The 18,272-nt window shown below is 42.2% G+C and overlaps 1 protein-coding gene across 1 annotated transcript in view; it reads right to left on the bottom strand.

Annotated features, from left to right (window-relative positions):
* The window catches only part of LOC121863502 (POU domain, class 6, transcription factor 2-like), a 93,412-nt gene that overhangs the window by 35,316 nt on the left and 39,824 nt on the right, over nt 1–18,272 (bottom strand). Inside the window, exon 3 of the mRNA XM_042362176.1 lies at nt 6,882–6,944. Coding sequence (XP_042218110.1) covers nt 6,882–6,944 — 63 coding nt within the window. The remainder of the gene's footprint in view (nt 1–6,881; nt 6,945–18,272) is intronic.

Below are 18,272 nucleotides of genomic sequence, written 5' to 3'. Positions count from 1 at the left end.
TTGTATCACTGGAATAAAATATAGAAACCTTTTGGAAATAACGTGAGCGATTTATAGCTAGTACTAAATACAATATTTCTTTCGATTATAAAAACCTGATGTGTGTGTAATGATATTTAAACCTAATCTCTTTAAGAAACAAATACCATCATGTATCTCTTTTTCTCAGTGAATTTATCAATATCTTCCAAAACTTCCGGTTCTAACCAAAGTAACTCATACGAGGGCGGAGGTTCTGTACATATAGGTGGAAGAGTAACTGTTGTGAAGTCTAAAACACAAGAGGTTAAGTCTATACGTTGTTGTACCTCTCGTAAAGCACATATGGCCCCACTGGGGCCATATGTTGAGTAGTCTATAACACACGCAACCACACGTTAATACATTCACGCACCTGTACACGGGGATAGTCTCACCTGTACTTACTAATGCACACACAATTACGTATTCACACAAACGCACGTAGACTCAAAGAAATCGACGGAAACACTAACACAAACTTTTGTACACGCATATTCATAATAATATACATACACGCATGTAAACTAACGTGCACATATACACGTGTAAACACATCATCAAGGCTTACACACAAAAATAAAACACATACATATATTGACGTATATACACATGACACACACAAACACGTTATATACAATGGCACACATACTCTGGCATACATGTACAATAAAAACGTACACAAACATATACAAATACACACAATCTGGCAAAATTAACACACACGCACATACGATCGTACACATACCCTGGTAAACATACACACAAACTTCAGTATTAGACGTCTAAACAAACTTCTTTATAGATATGTATTTAATATTTGGACACCAGGTAATGTCAGAATTTCTATGGTACATCTCGAGCCCCAGTTGATGTCACTAAAATTAATTAGAAAAATACTACGAAATCAGGAAAATCTAACACCAGAAAAATGTGAAGTACGGAAACAAAAAAATGTGAAGTTGTGAAAATTGTGTGAAAATAGAAATAAATCATAAAATTGGTGAGGGAGGAAACTAATGAAACCAAAGAAAAGCTTGATAGCCTACAACACAAATCCGTATAGGTCATAATGACACCAATAACATTGCATACAAACAAACACGAATGTGATAACCAACTACCGTGACAACAAATACAACAAAAAAGTTTAACAAATAATAGACGGACAACAACATTCTCCCTTTTTTCCAGGGTAGCCGGCGCGACAAAGCGAGTATCGTTCATGTTGTAATTATTAATTAGACGATTTGGTAATTAAGCTAAGCCAGCAGTATGGTGTGGGTCATTAAGTCAGCAGTGGCTCATATACACCTGGCTTGTTGACTAGGTGTACCATTAGTTATATATATAAGGGTATATGTAAATGAACTACTTAAAACATTTTGACTGCCCCACACACACACACACACACACACACACACAAGCTTAGTTGTAATGTGAACGTATTGTGTACTGATGGGTGTGTGTGTGTACGTACATTAAGTATCGTTGATCGACTACTCAATATGGCGGCAAATTAATTACTAAACTTGTTACTTTGTTTATATATGTTTCTGGGAGGCTCAGCGGATAAGTTAGGGAGTTTATTTGTCAAGTAATCTTCCGGATATACTCATCGTGCGGCACGGGACGGGGCCACATTAGCGGGGTTGGGGACGGACCCATCGGATAGGCTTGAAATATTCATATTTTTGTTCCAATTGTTTCACGGGGCAAGACCCGCGGCTTGGTCTGGCTCGTATGACGCATTAGAGAGCGATGAATCATTCAGGCCACCGTCGCGGGCCCATCTAGAATTCACATAATTCTTGCCTAATTAGCATACACATGCAATTTTATTTAAGAAGATGCAATTATAGGTCATTATCCTCGTGTCCATTACAGCAATTGTGATGCATGCGACTGTCCGGGTAATGACGGCTCGGGGTATACGGACGTGATGAATGTTGTACAAGACGACTGTCACGACATCACGACGCGCGCCTTGACTATCTCGTCTGCGACGCGTCCACGGTTCTCAGTCGACGAACGACCCTTCGCCAGAGTGAAAATACCACGACGAGACTACAAATAACAACTGTCACGACACCCTCTACGACTCCCTCGCCTGTGACGCAACAACGATTCCGAAACCACGACTAGCCTGGTGAACTACTGTACACTCTTCTCTCAGGATCAGAAGGACTCAATGCAACAGTTCCACCACAATGACTGTCAACACCAACATGGCGAGGATCACAATGTAACCACAGTAAACAAGTTGACTCATACACCACGACACCTCTGTAAGACGACACGAGGTCTGTGATAATGAATAACAAAGATTATCTCTCAAGTTTATTGTTGGAATGACTGCTTCAACGAGTGAGTGACAAGGCGATCTACACACACACACACACACACACACACACACACACACACACACACACACACCTATAAACATTTCACTCTCACACCTTCCTTCTACTAATCACTGATAACATAGATCACCTGAATATTGGACACCCCAGCTTATTTCACCTCATGATTAACCACCCTAATGCTAACCTAACCTACCCCCAAGGTAGCATTAGGGTGGTTAATCTTCAGGTGATCCAATACATTAACCTCCATTACCCAAAACAAAGAAGCGAGGTGAACTTATAGCACATGAATATATTTAATATATTCATGGGTAAATGATCACCATTGAGTGGCTTCGTGTAGTGGGGAAAATCAATGAGAAATGAAACTCTTGCAAATACAACCAGGAATTATGTATGACGTCATTTACGACTATACACACAACACGCGCCAGATGTCATGACGGGGATTTTGAAGGCTATTCGCATACCTCGGTGACGTCACTACCTGTACGAGGGCGAAATATCCTACAAATGATTGCCTGTCGAAAACGTATATGGTAGTACTATACTACCTGCTGCTAGGGTGGGGGGTGAAGGTGGCAGGAGAGGAAGAGGGGTGAGGGGGAGAGGAAGAGGGGTGAGGGGGAGAGGAAGAGGGGTGAGGGGAGATGAAGAGGGGTGAGGGGAGATGAAGAGGTGGGGAGAAGGAGAGGAAGAGGTGTGAGGGTGGGGTAGAGGGAGAGGGGTGAGGGAGAGGATGAGGGAGAGAGGAGCAGGGATAAGAGAAATGGGATGAGAGAGAGAGAGAGAGAGAGAGAGAGAGTAAAGAGGAAGGAATAGGGATGAGGTAGACTGGTAGAGGGAGAAAGAGAATATGAAGAGGAAGGTAGATAAAAGAAGAAGAGAGAGAGGGAGGGAGGGATAATTCTGTTTTATATACAGTACAACACTATCATCTTGGCAGCGGTATGGTATAGTACACGTCAATCACAGTTTGATGAATGTTGAAAAATATTTAATTACGGTTCGGAAACTTATATCCAGTAGTCTGTATCAATAAATGTTCATAAAATTATAAATAATTATTATCATAATACTCCTACACTGTCCCATGAACCGAGGTTTAGTATTTACCGCGCCATTAGAGTCTCATCCAGTAAGTGATCTGTTTGTATATGGAAGAAGTTGGTAGAGAGACTTTTTTATATTACCTCATTTAGGTTACCAGAACTGATGCAACAACCTTAAGACTGATAATTCCTGGTAACTCCTCCTAATCTGTGTGGACCAAACCTAAATATTGTCATCAGGAAGCGTAAACACAGCCCTGGACTTACGGGTCACCACCAAACAGCTCATAAATTATATTTCGTGTTTCTACCGACATCTTACTCATAGTTGGTATGAAATACAAGTTGGTGTAGAAGTAACAGATTGAGTGTAGCTTACTAAAAGTTGATTGGGGTGTAAAAATAGCCTACAGTTGAACAGAGGCTAAAACACGTTCACTTACCACAGTAATTACGTCCATCATGTACAACCCATCAAATTAAGATTTTATAATTTGGTATCATTATATTAGTTATGTCGCAGTACCTTGGTTGTTATAGTGTTCAACACATCACCCTCACTTCATAATGAGATGCTCACGTCATTAATATCGGGTGATTTAAGTCTCTACTACGGATTTGAGTGTGTGAGGGGTGCAGTGTAGCGCTGTCAGGCATAGTGTTGTACTGCAGATCAGTTATTGATATGCTGTCAGCTTTGTTCTTTATATATTTCAATTGTCACAAACACGTTAAGCTAAAGTAGAATATCAGATATATTATGGAAACACTGGATGTCTGACCACTAATAAGCAACCAACACAGACGAACACTTGACCATATTATCATAAGATGAAAGTAACAAAAAATATATACATATATATATATATATACATTATAAAAAATAAAGCTTACATGTGATAAGTGTTCTTCAGCAATGATGTGTGCCCCCCAACACTTGTCAGTAAATTATAATTATTGTCAAGAAAAATACAGTGACTCACTCACGATCTATGAAGACAAACACACGGACACTGTACATCTAGATCGGAGCCCCAACAGAGCACAATATACACCAAGTACTTGGCTTCATGCATAAACTAAAACTGCCACAACTCATAATTCTCTGGGACTCACACAACTCATGAATAATGAGTAACACCATCAAAGGAGACCCGCGGAGTGTGAGGATGATACGCCAATTCAGAGTCCAATATTTGTGTCTTCCTCGGACCGTATCGAGTCTCACTTGTAGGAAGAAATAAACTGATGCCATGACAGGAGTGAAAACAGTAGGGTATAGCAGAAGGGTACAGCAGAAGGGTACAGAAGCAGGGAGCAGCAGGGCACAGCAGTAGGGTACAGCAGCAGGGAGCAGGGTACAACGATAACAAAGTAGCGAGTGATGATTTGTGTTGCAGTAATGTGTAGACTTGTGCTATAATGACAAGACAACCCGTGTTACGAAGTGTGGCATAATTTGAAGTGTTTTAATAGGAGGGATTGGGGGTGCGGCAATACAACGCTGATATCGCACGGGGCACCCCTAATTGACCCAGCTGTGAAGGGGTACCTGACCGTACAGTTGAACATGGGAACGACTTTAATAAGCGGAATAATATGTAATAAGACAGTCGGAGGTATAAGTGTCATAGTCAGTAATGAACAGTATATAAGTCACTTCATTGCCCCCCTTTCCAAAATCTCTTACTTCCATTTTCACAACCTATTCCACCCTTATCTCCTAAACCCCTTCTCCCCACCCCTCCCTCCCCTTTCCATCCAACCCCCTCACATTCTCCCTCCCTTTGCTTACCTTAACAGCTACTTTCATGGGTGTAATTACGACAAATTAAGCAAAACTGACAATACCTTTAATCATAATTGGTGCAATAATGCCAACTTACCTGTAATTAACTGTATAATGTACGCTGTATGTTAACGAGGTAAAAAATATTACTTTATTATAATATGAATAATAAATATGTGTTAAAAATAATTAATATGTGTAGAAATTAAGTGATAAAGATATATTATACTATGATAATGTACAGACGAGTTCAATTTAAGTATAAAAGGTGTGGAAATATGATTAAAAAGGGTGTCATAGTATAAAGGTGAAGTAGGCAGACCTGACAAATTATAGTATAAGAACATAGATCGATCCTGAACCAACAGTCGTAAATTTAGGGATAACTTGTCATTTGCTTTTGTTATTCACCCGTTATTAATTATGCAAATTATGATTATACTTAATACAGTGTATAAGTATACATAAATAACTAAAATAACTCAATGAAAATAAGAGGAATATAAAGAACGTGTATGATTTTATGAGCATTTATCATATTTGTTTTTAGATATTGTTGTATTCAATTCATACAGAAAGAATCATACAAGTTTATATACGATCCTACAGTACACATTGTGTGAACTAAAGATAACTATACAAGATGTGTTAATAAATACTATCACGAGGCTAAACAAGACGAAAATACAAACTTAAGAGGAATACCTACCACTCACACTGATAAACATATACACTGACGTTCACCAAACTACACATAAATATACAGTCACAAGCTCGCCGACACACACACACACACACACACACACACACACACACACACACACACACACACACACACACACACACACACACACACACACACACACACACACACACACACACACACACACACGTTCGTTGAAGTTAACAAAGCCCCAATGAGTGTCGTCTCCCAGTCTTACCGAAACCTCGATAAGGATTCCACTTACGGACTCCAATTAAAATTGTCTTTGAATATTATAATGATTATCAACATATCCGCGGACTGTTTAATGATGTCCTCGTTTAAAATCACTAGTTAATGATACTCCTGGTAATTATGTGTACCTGTGCAATAGTTAAACCAGGATTTAACCCCAACACCACAGGGACGCTACTTGTAATATTTGATTTAGTTAATGTCAGGTGATTTTATTCAGCTCAGAGGGGAACCTGTACATACGGGCTGAGTAGACTATTTCCACTAAGGTAATGTTTTTGTGTTTTTTTGAGTCTGTTAAACGAACATTAAATACACGTGTTCAACATCATCATCATTATCTGGGTATTTCAGTTTGCTGTTAAATTAGTACAAACAGGTTGGGGAAGCAGGTGTGTAGACGACGACACACCTGCCGAGGTAATGTGTACCGGCGGCGTGTAAACTGGCTAGAAAATATGCTTAAAAATATCAATTATCATCCACAAAATATGTCTAAGAATGTGTACAACTGTCAGAGTCACTGTTGAACATTGCCATCACCTGTCAGAGGAGATTGGTGCTATTACCAACAACTGTAATGTGATTCTTAATATAAATAATTGTGTGTGTGTGTGCGTGTGTGTGTGTGTGTGTGTGTGTGTGTGTGTGTGTGTGTGTGTGTGTGTGTGTGTACGTATATATGAGACCACAAGTACCTGTATGAGGTGTCGCTTCAAACGATAGACGGTTGTCATAGGAAAGTCTAACATCACACAAACCTGTTGAAGGAAAAGTTGGAGATGGGACACACTTGTAACATAATACTCCTTCACAACAATGAGCCACTTTCATGGTTAATCAAACTTCCTACATAACTATGATCATCCTATTAGTGCTTTAGCTGAAATATAATAGTCTAAGATCGTGCACAATAGTTTAGGGTTTGAGGTGTTAGCATGGAAGTGGGCATCGAGAAGCTGCTGGGAGGGAGGAGGAGGAGGAGGAGGAGGAGGAGGAGGAGGAGGAGGAGGAGGAGGAGGAGGAGGAGCAGGAGGAGGAGGAGGAGGGAGGAGGAGGAGGAGGAGGAGGAGGAGGAGGAGGAGGAGGAGGAGGTGAGTGGCAGTGGCACCTGAGTCAACGCACCACACGGGTCGCCATAACTACTAAGTGACGGACCAAGTTAGACTTTTAGTATAGACTATTCGTATATAAAACACACACAAACACACACAACAAACATTTCTCAACCCAACTACTCTATTAGCGCCTTAACCTTTGCTGATACAACTCGGCTCAACTCAACTACCAGAAATACCTAACTAAATCAAACCGCCGTAAGTAATAGCGATGATGGCTTATTCATTTACCACTAATGGCTACTGAGAACAAAGTATTACCAGTACAGGAAATCGCGTGACCAGAACCGAACGCGAACACTTGGTCAATCTTAGACATTCCCTCGTTACAAATTACAGGTATCGATTACACCTCATTCATAGCGTCCAATGCCACGTTTTTCTATACGATCTACAATATTTTTTTTTCTATTTTGATTCAGTTTATTTTCAAGTAATTCAGGATTTTTTTTATGCTTAACAATACGTGACAAACTGAAGGAATAGTTATTGTTGAATATGTATGTATGTATGTATGTATGTATGTATGTATGTATGTATGTATGTGTTTAAGTCATACATTTATCTTTTGGGCGTTTTAGTTCATTTACAACATCAATTACCTTAAAAATAGTCAAATTTAATTTTTTGCGAGATTTTTTTCTTTTTTTATCACGGAGTCGTTTTACGGAGTTTATTAGTCTAGGGAGATATGTGTGTGTGTGTGTGTGTGTGTGTGTGTGTGTGTGTGTGTGTGTGTGTGCTTTACTAATTACTGACGTGTGTTTAATGCCTTAGTTTTCCGCAGATGATTTCTTTACGAGGTATTGATTATCACATAACCTGCCTATAAAGACGATTCAGAACCTATCACCTTTACACATAAAAAAAAAACAATTCAATATCTCTAAACTTAACGTAAAAACACACACACACTAATAACATTTTGATAGATACAAAATATCCTCTACCTTGCTCTAACTCTTAACCTGCAGTACGGCAAGTCAATTGATTCTTGCAACAGCTCGAACAGATTGCGGCGTAGGTTTCTACACGCCAATTAACTTAACATAAAACTATAACAATGTGATATCTAGATGTAATTGAGGTACTTATCGCCAGCTGTTCCCTTTTTTTTAGGGCGTAACCGAAGGCTATATTTTTTAATGTGTATAATTAGCCCGGAGTAAGCGGATAGCGGTGTGTGTGCTTAACCTCAACCTGATCTTGGTCAAATGAGCACGGCTTTCCCTTGTGTGGTGCCTGGCTTATACCATGTTGTGTGTTGTGGGGGAGGCAGGTGGTGGTGATGTGTGTTCTGGGGGAGGCAGGTGGTGGTGATGTGTGTTCTGGGGGAGGCAGGTGGTGGTGATGTGTGTTCTGGGGGAGGCAGGTGGTGGTGATGTGTGTTCTTTCAGGTGGTGGTGATGTGTGCAGGTGGTGGTGGTGTGTGTTCTGGGGGAGGAGGCAGGTGGTGTGTTCTGGGGGAGGCAGGTGGTGGTGATGTGTGTTCTGGGGAGGCAGGTGGTGATGTGTGTTCTGGGGGAGGCAGTGTGGTGTGTGTGTTCTGGGAGGCAGGGTGGTGGTGATGTGTTCTGGGGTGAGGTTCAGGTGGTGGTGGTGTGTGTTCTGGGGGAGGCAGGTGGTGGTGATGTGTGTTCTGGGGAGGCAGGTGGTGGTGATGTGTGTTCTGGGGAGGCAGGTGGTGGTGATGTGTGTTCTGGGGGAGGCAGGTGGTGGTGATGTGTGTTCTGGGGAGGCAGGTGGTGGTGTGTGATGTGTGTTCTGGGGAGAGGCAGGTGGTGTGTGTTCTGGGGAGGCAGTGGTGGTGATGTGTTCTGGGGGCAGGTGTGGTGGTGATGTGTGTTCTGGGGGGAGGCAGGTGATGTGTGTTCTGGGGAGGCAGGTGGTGGTGTGTGTGTGTGGTGGTGATGTGTGTTCTGGGGGAGGCAGGTGGTGGTGATGTGTGTTCTGGGGAGGCAGGTGGTGGTGATGTGTTCTGGGGAGGCAGGTGGTGGTGATGTGTGTGTTCTGGGGGAGGCAGGTGGTGGTGATGTGTGTTCTGGGGGAGGGGTGGTGGTGGTTCTGGTGGGGAGTGCTGGGGGCAGGTGGTGGTGATGTGTTCTGGAGGAGGCAGGGTGGGGTGTGTTCTGGGGGGAGGCAGGTGGTGGTGATGTGTGTTCTGGGGGAGGCAGGTGGTGGTGATGTGTGTTCTGGGGGAGGCAGGTGGTGGTGATGTGTGTTCTGGGGGAGGCAGGTGGTGGTGATGTGTGTTCTGGGGGAGGCCGTAAATGCATGAGACCTTCCCATCATTATCGGTAACTAGCGTAGCAAAGCCGACAATGAGTTGTGTCAGGTCGAGTCTGTAGCGGCTGCAACGTCGTAAAAAAGAAACAAAACAAAAACAACAAGATGAACAAAGATGAAGTTCATTCACAGTTCAGCTGGGTAGGTCTGGCTGGGTGAGCGGTGTGGGCTATTCACACCCCATTTACCGAGTTATTACACTGACAATTTCAAGCACATAACTTATCGAGCGGTGTTCTACTCGGCCAGCCAGCCAGGCAGGCGTCCCACAATTACCAACACCCCCCCAAATGACACCTTGTTTCGTACGCTGCCCCGCCACCCTCTTTAGCACCCACTTCTCGTTTGCTTTAACAGATCTCCCGGTAATTAAACGCTACACCAGCCGTTCACTCGGGACAAATATCATTCGGTGTACCTGTAAAACCTACCGCGCGAGGTGGTGCTGGGCCCCGTGGTGGCGGGGGTCGGAGGCGACGGGTCTGCCATACACAAATAACGCGGTATTACGTGATATCATCAGAGTATTCGTCATGCTTGTTCCCCGCTGTCCTGCTAACTTATTCATGTGACGTGTAAGTTGGTGCATTATGCCGCGTCCCTCACTTGATTACGTTACGTTACGGGGTGCCTGTGACAGATGGTGGGTGTGTGTGTGTGTGTGTGTGTTGGGAAGCAGGTTCTTGCCCCCCGGTAATTTCTATGGTTGAACTGGTTACAGAATTCATCTTTTCTTTAGCAAGGTTTTCCCTTCAATGCGTGATATGCTGGAGAGTGTTTTATTACCAACAAAGTTACGGTTAACATGTAAACCAAACCGGTCAATGACGACGAATGAGTGTAAAGATGCACTACGGTAAATGTGTATGTGGGTGTGTCTGTGTTTCTTATGTACGACTTTAGGCACATATGAGCATGGATGTGTAAGCTGTAAAGGAGGCACTAAGAAGCATTATTCAGTACCCAGTTGTTATAAAGTGTGAATGTCAAATATTTGGGAAACTCGTTAATCCAAACAGGTGTTTAAGTCGGTCCACAGGTGCATCTCATTCCCACAACATGGCGGCCGACCACAACTTAACATGCGTCCGCCTCCAGCCTCAGAGATACATTTAAAGATTCTACTTCTTGTCTCTCCATGACCTTCTCCCTGTCTCTCCTTAACCTCATACACGTCTCTCCCAAAGGTCCCTAACCTTCTACATGTCTCCCCCTGACCTTACGTCTCTCACTGACCTTCTTCCTGTTTTCCTTGACCTTAACTCTGTCTCTTCCTGACCTTCTCCCTGAGCTGACAAAATCACCTAAGTCTCTTAAGTCGTATCCTGACCACCCACTCTTCTCCCCCCCCTCCCCTTCTTTCCCATTCTCTGGTGTTGTCTTATTACTTATTTCCTAACCTTAAACTGAGATAATTTATCACATTATCCATCATCTTCCTTTAACTGGAGGAATCTTAACTGTTTCCTCTCTCTTTCTCTCTCTCTCTCTCTCTCTCTCTCTCTTCACTAACTTCTCTTCTTTAAGCGAGTTGTTTCCCCCTTCTCTGTTATGTTTTTTGTATGTATTTCTCCTTTAACTACCACTACATCCCCTTACCTTAACTACAGTTGTCTTCCCCCAAGCTAACCAGGTGTGTCCCCGCCACCTACCCAATACATTACCCGATGGCGCTGACGAGTTACTAAAATTACCTCTGACTAATTGTTGGTTCCTCCTGGTGGTATCTCGCCTGACGGGCCGGGGGTGGCAAAACAAAAGGCGAGCAGCGAGATGGTCACACCGACGGGCGACGGTGATGACACACGCACAAAAGCCGTCATCCGGACATAGAAAATTACTCGACGAAATCCCTTTTGTGGGCGCGGTGTTGTAGGCGTCCATTATCGTGTCGTGTGCGAGCTTAAGGCGGCAGTGATTGTCAAACAGCCTTGATTATTAGTTTAAATATTTCCCTTCGTATTGTCCTCGACTAGCTTTTTAATCGCAGTTAATGCATCAGTTTGCACGAGAGTCCTGTCAGCTAAGCCAACGAGACTTGGCCGAGTGAAATCGAGGCATCGTAAACCATGACACCGACCTGTAGAACAATTGGCGACACACTGTCTTAATAACAATTGAAATTCGACTACCGTTACAGGGTAAACATCATTATTCCGTGAAAGAATGTTTGTGTGCAGTCAGTGTTAAGCCTCCTGTACTACTGTTAATGTCCGCTCACTGCATTTTAGCTCAGCGTCATCTATTAAATAGAAAATTCAAACGAGCGGTCGACAGTACGTTGAGGAATCTATGTGGACTGGCCACGTCAGGTTCTTGCTAATTATTATATAGTGGCTTACAGAGGAGACATTCCATCATACACTCTGTGCTACGAGTCTCGTAACTCTGACCATTGGCTGTTTTCTCGTCGCTCTTGTGCAACTAGTCTTTACGCGTGAGCGGCTGCAAAGGTTAAGATTTCTGCACTTATTTGGCGATCTGGCCTCAGGAATGAGCTGTAAGTTTTTCCCTGGCAGCCATAAAAGTGGTTTTATTTCATCCAAATCAACGAAATAAATCATATTCACAATTATACCGTGACGCTTACTAGTAAATTCTGGCTGAACTTTCGCGAAAGCCGAGAAGGTAACGTGTAGAGGAGGCTGGCAGTGAGACCAGGAAGTTTAATTGACGTTTCTTGCTAGTGCTGGGCTGAGCCGCCTTACATAGCCGCCGCGGCCACCGTCGCCGCCGCCGCCGGCCGTAGCCGGGCCAGACCACCTCACCAGGATGGTCATCCGACTCGTCTCAGCTCTTAATGATACGGGCACATCTTGCATGCGATTATAATCTAGTTTATTGCGTTTTGAGGGAGATTAGGACGCGAGAGAACATGAAAGAATGCAAGAGCTTGTTGACGAAGTCAGGTTAGTGGCCCCATCTACCTACCATACTGCTCTCCACTACCATACTGCTGTCCACCCTGTAATACCAATACTCCTACTGCTGCTGTTATTGTAGCTTCTCATAGGCTGCTGTTCCTGGCCTGGTGCAGCTGGCGTGGGTCACTGACAACACTGTGGCCACACCGACCGCTGCACGTTATCATTATATCAGTGTGTTATGCCGCCCGGTTCTAAATCCACTAAATTATCCAATAAACGAGTGATATCTAGCGAGCTAATGGCGACGTTAAATGGAGTTTAAATGGTAATTATCAGGAGTTTCTAGTGACACAATCCCTCACATTATCCCGACTGTACTGTGGGCCAGACGAGGGAGTGAACTGGCCTCGTCCGTCCACTTATAAGTTAGCACGGGGCCATAAAACTGAGTCTTACACGCAACAAAACTATCATAAATAGGTTCTAAATTTTAATGACATGCACCGTAACTTTTTGTTCATGATCAGTCGAGGTTTAGCATTTCATTTACACGGTTACCAGGAGAAGAGGCGACGGGCTGAATTCACGGGCTACTCCACGACGTTCACCGACTGAAATGAGCGCCGTGGCGACTCGTAAAATGCAAATACCTCAACGAACATAAATTATTACAGCTGCTGAGGGTGTATTTAGCCACCGGGGAGTGCATAATATATGCACGGGGGACAACCAGGGTGCAGGTGAAAGGGAGCAAGAGAGAGAGAATAAGAGAGAGAGAGAGAGAATAAGAGAGAGAGAGAATAAGAGAGAGAGAGAGAGAGAGAGAGAGAGAGAGAGAGAGAGAGAGAGAGAGAGAGAGAGAGAGAGAGAGAGAGAGAGAGAGAGGTCAACCTAAGAACATGGAGCAACATCCCTCCCAAGACATTCTAATGAAGTGAATGTAAGTCATTCATCCAGGGGAAGCATCTCAGACATTCTGCGGTGCCTCCGGCATCATCATTAGGACCCGATACTCATACTTGTGAGCTTTATATGCCGCCACTCGCTACGTCAAGATGAGGGACGTCTGTTACAAGGTTCAGGGGGCGGTGGTGGGGCCTGTGGGGTGAAGGTGTGGGAGGAGAGGCGTGTGGGGAGGTGTGGGAGGAGAGGCCTGTGGGGAGGTGGTGTGGGAGAGGCCTGTGGGGAGGAGGTGTGGGAGGAGAGGCTTGTGGGGAGGAGGTGTGGGAGGAGAGGCCTGTTTGTCCAGTTGCCAGATGTACAACAAATGGCTCGACCTTGAAGTAAGATCAGGTACATATAAGCCCTTCTGAGTGTTGTTGATTTCTGTGTCTTAAACCTGAAACAACACTACAACGCTTTGTTACCACTCAACAATGTTTCGCACACATTTCAATAATCTACAGTTTACCAGCCTCGATATTGTCATTATTTCAGGGTGGGAGAAACGGCAATGTGCACATACTACTCCACATATGTTTTCAACCCTGGTATAATATGCAACGTCTAGGTGTGTACTAAACGCAATATGAATAGTGTTAGCTAAATTATGTTACAAGGTCAAGAAAAATATCGGACCAGTAAGTGACATTTCTCATATCATTAAAACCAACTTTAGTTAACTATAGCAGTTTTGTTGTCTTTCTCGAGTCTGGGTTTATATTAACAAACTACAGATATAAGAACGATCTTATCACCAAAGGTTATCAGAGAACAGAGACTATTACAGGTACCAAGGAGACTCATCATTCATCTCAGATTATTTACCCTATACAGCAGAGACTATAACTGTACTTTACATCTCTTTCTGTTAGTGGACATTAAGTAACAACTACAACATCTTAACACAACTCCTGATAAATAGCTTGATGGTGACATGGAAGAGAATGAGTTAATGTATTTAGATTATGATATATTGCAATTACATATATTGAACTCTTGGCTGATACAGATATACGGAGGGGAGGAGAGGCCAGTAGGGAGGGAGGAGAGGCCAGTAGGGAGGGAGGAGAGGCCAGTCGGGAGGGAGGAGAGGCCAGTAGGGAGGAAGGAGAGGCCAGTGAGGAGGAGGAGGCCAGTAGGGGAGGAGGAGGAGAGCCAGTAGGGAGGGAGGAGGCCAGAGGGAAGAGTCTTTGTTGAGGAGGAGAGGCCTGTGGGGATTGTGGTACTTGGCTGGTAATGGCCTAAGTCACACACATACATATATACGTTTTCATATGTTTACAGTGGCAGATACGGGCAGTCCCCCCTCCCCACACACACACCGTACAAAAACACGATTAAAACGAACAAAAACACAGCTCTTGATATACAAACGTGTATGGTGTACGAGGCAAGATACAACAATAGGCTGGAACAGAATACACCAACGCGGCGTGAATTGTCATCAGATATCATGATGAAGTGAGATAATATCATTGAACAAATTATTATCTGGTGGGGAAAAATCAAGATTACTATCATTTGCATAATTGTGTAATAATTCAATATGCAATACACTTTACGCTGCAATCTGAATCGGACGTAACGCCACCAAAACATTTAACCTTCGTAAATAACATGTTACAAAAAATTCGTAGCACAGGTGAAAAAAAGTCGTAGTTGAAGCCGCCCGATACATCAACAAATGGATTATTTTAAGATGGTATTCATACTCGGGAGCTAATTAGTGATAATTACGGTGTTCAACTGTGGCAAGCGGCAAAATAAACACATTTTTGCCCTAGGAGAAATTACACCAATTGGAAAAACACGCCAGCCTTTGAGAAGAATAATTAGCGTAGGATTCCTTTTTTCTCTTTAAACTTATTTTTTTTTTTTACAGCCAATGGTTTTATACATTACGATATATAATTTTCTAATACCAACTACTATTGCCTCTATTTTTTGACTTTGGTCTGTAATTAGCTGCGTTTTTTTTTTATTTAAGGCCTTTTTTCTTCTTTATTGAACAGGAAGTGCAGAACCTTTGATGGTCGTCGCTGAGGTGATATTACAATTAATTCATTTTTCTTTCGCTTGTGTTCTCTTTGATATATTTTTTCCTTCATTCCTGTTATTATTGACTTGACTTTTTTATCATTGTATTTTTTGGGGGGGTGGGGTAGTCCTGTCGTGTTGATAATGAAGTCGTATTTATAAGAGAGAATAATACGTGATAATGGTGGAAAGGGTAATGATAATATACTAATTATTAACGTAAGGTGTTGTTCTCTCACTCGTAACCTGATGAAAGGGATGACAATAATTAAGACAGGTGACGATACTAACAGAACATTAAGGAGAGGAGTATAACCAACCATACCACAATGTAACAATAGATATCTAAGGGAAATCGACCATAGCCAGTCGTAAAAAATAGACGATTCCCGGAAATAAACTATGAGGACAAATATAGAAAACAATATGAAATGTATGTATGTATGTATGTATGTATGTATGTATGTATGTATGTATGTGTGTGTGTGTATAGTGTATGTATATATGTGTAGCGTATGTACCAATATGAATGTGTATATGTGTGGGCATGTATAAGTACAATTGTGAAGTACATGTGCACGTATGTACACGTATGTGTGGGCCTGTACTATATACAGGTATGTATATGTGCAAGTATATATACGTGTATATGTGTCGACATGTCTATGTATGTGTGCACATATGTATACGTGTGCATGTGTACATACCGAAGGCGACAGGACGTAAACAGATATGACACCAAAACAACAATATACAGTATAAACATACTGCATAAGCGCAAAGAACTCACTACTGTATTCGACAACCAAAAACAAAAACAATGTAAATTATAAATAAATAAATGAAGCAAGTGAGAATAATAACATATAAATATACGTAATGTAAAACAACGGTGAATATAAGCAGGTCACCTCCACTGATTATGATTACCATGAAGTGATGACAACTGAAGTGTGTCACTGAAGTCAATAGAAAAATATACAAACGCCACGAATAAATATTAATCACGTATAATTATTATTTTTAAGGGATGAACTATATCATAGCATCATAGGTGGATAAATAATCTCCTTTTAGTTTTGAAGATGAGTTTTAACACTGAACTACATGTTGGTGAGAAACACGCAGCCCTACACCACACAACACTACCTCTATACTACACTCTTACATCAATCACTTGTTTTTCTAATGCGTTTGTGGTTCTCTCGGAACAGGTTGTATGACAGTGAGGTTCTACCGGAAGTGTGGGACTCTGTAGCCTGTTGTGTCACTACCTCATCACACAAGAGGTTGTATATAACAAACGTGACATTAAAACACATTATTTACCAAATGAAGAATCACTTTACGAATATAAACTCAAGGATACGAGGACTTGTAATATTAACCATTGCATTTGTCCTATATTGGTTCTACATTACCGTAGTATGTAATAACTATACAATGTAACGTTATATATAAATTGCGATTAGTATAACATGTATATGATTTGATTTCACAGTTCTCTTCTACTACAACACCGCGGTTATGTAGTAAAGCAGACTTATAATTATTGTATAGTTCGTTATAGACTAATTTTGCAATGAAATATATTAGCAGTTAATGTGTTGTGTAATTTATGACAAACAAATGTTTGGTGGTGCGTAAGTTAGCCTACCCCCACCCCGCCTCCACCTATATACTGTACATGGTAATCAAAAAAGTGAATACGGTAACACACACACACACACACACACACACACACACACACACACAGAAGATGATCATTGGGAAAGACTAATTAATGTGATAATAACAGAGACGCCGATCAGAACTACGTACTTAGCATATCAGAGTACCACAGGAGCAGCACATGACAGTACCACATCAGTAGCACATCACACTGCCACATCAGTAGCACATCACAGTGCCACATCAGTAGCACATCACAGTACCACATCAGTAGCACATCACAGTGCCACATCAGTAGCACATCACAGTGCCACATCAGTAGCACATCACAGTGCCACATCAGTAGCACATCACAGTGCCACATCAGTAGCACATCACAGTACTCCCACATCATTAGCACATCACAGTACTAGCACATCATTAGCACATCACAGCACTATCACATCATTAACACATCACAGTACCACATTATTAGCACATCACAGTACCACATCATTAGCACATCACAGAACCACATCAGTAGCAGATCACAGTACTACCACATCACTAGCACATCACAGTACTACCACATCAACAGCACATCACCAAAACGCATACCCATAAGAGTTCATTCTTGGCTTAAGAAAAAACACAAAAACTCCTAATACGTACATAAGGACACTAGGTTCTAATGACTGGGTGTCCGAACGCGATCCCAAACGTACCTAAGGACACTGGGTTCTATTGACCGGGTGTCTAAAAGCAAGCCCAAATGTTCGTGATTGTACACTTCGCTCCAATTAAAGATTCATCGCATTTTCGGAACGGGACTGCAAAAACGGGCAACAACAACAACAAAAAAACCCACTGCGTATTGCACTACCCTAATTGTTTATGTAAAGACGCAGTGAACAGTCATTATTACGCCCGCTGTTAGTGCGTTATGGTGTATTACTTACAATGGCCTATGACTGACGCATAATGCATGTGTGTAATATAACTTTGTGTCAACGGGTTGAGTTTGCTTCGTGTGATGATGTTGCTTTGTATGGTGTTCTGTTTACTGAGAGAGCGTTTTGTTTATGTGACGTTTACATGACGCTCTGTTTACATAGTATTTACGCTCTGTTTTTGTGACATTCTATCCACAGTTCATGAAATGATTCCTTGACACACTATTACATACTTC

This window comes from Homarus americanus, unplaced genomic scaffold (assembly GCF_018991925.1).
Source record: "Homarus americanus isolate GMGI-L3 unplaced genomic scaffold, GMGI_Hamer_2.0 scaffold41366, whole genome shotgun sequence".
In the NCBI taxonomy this organism is placed as follows: domain Eukaryota; kingdom Metazoa; phylum Arthropoda; class Malacostraca; order Decapoda; family Nephropidae; genus Homarus; species Homarus americanus.
Note: the sequence above shows the minus strand (reverse complement) of the source record. Positions and strands in the feature narration are given on the sequence as shown.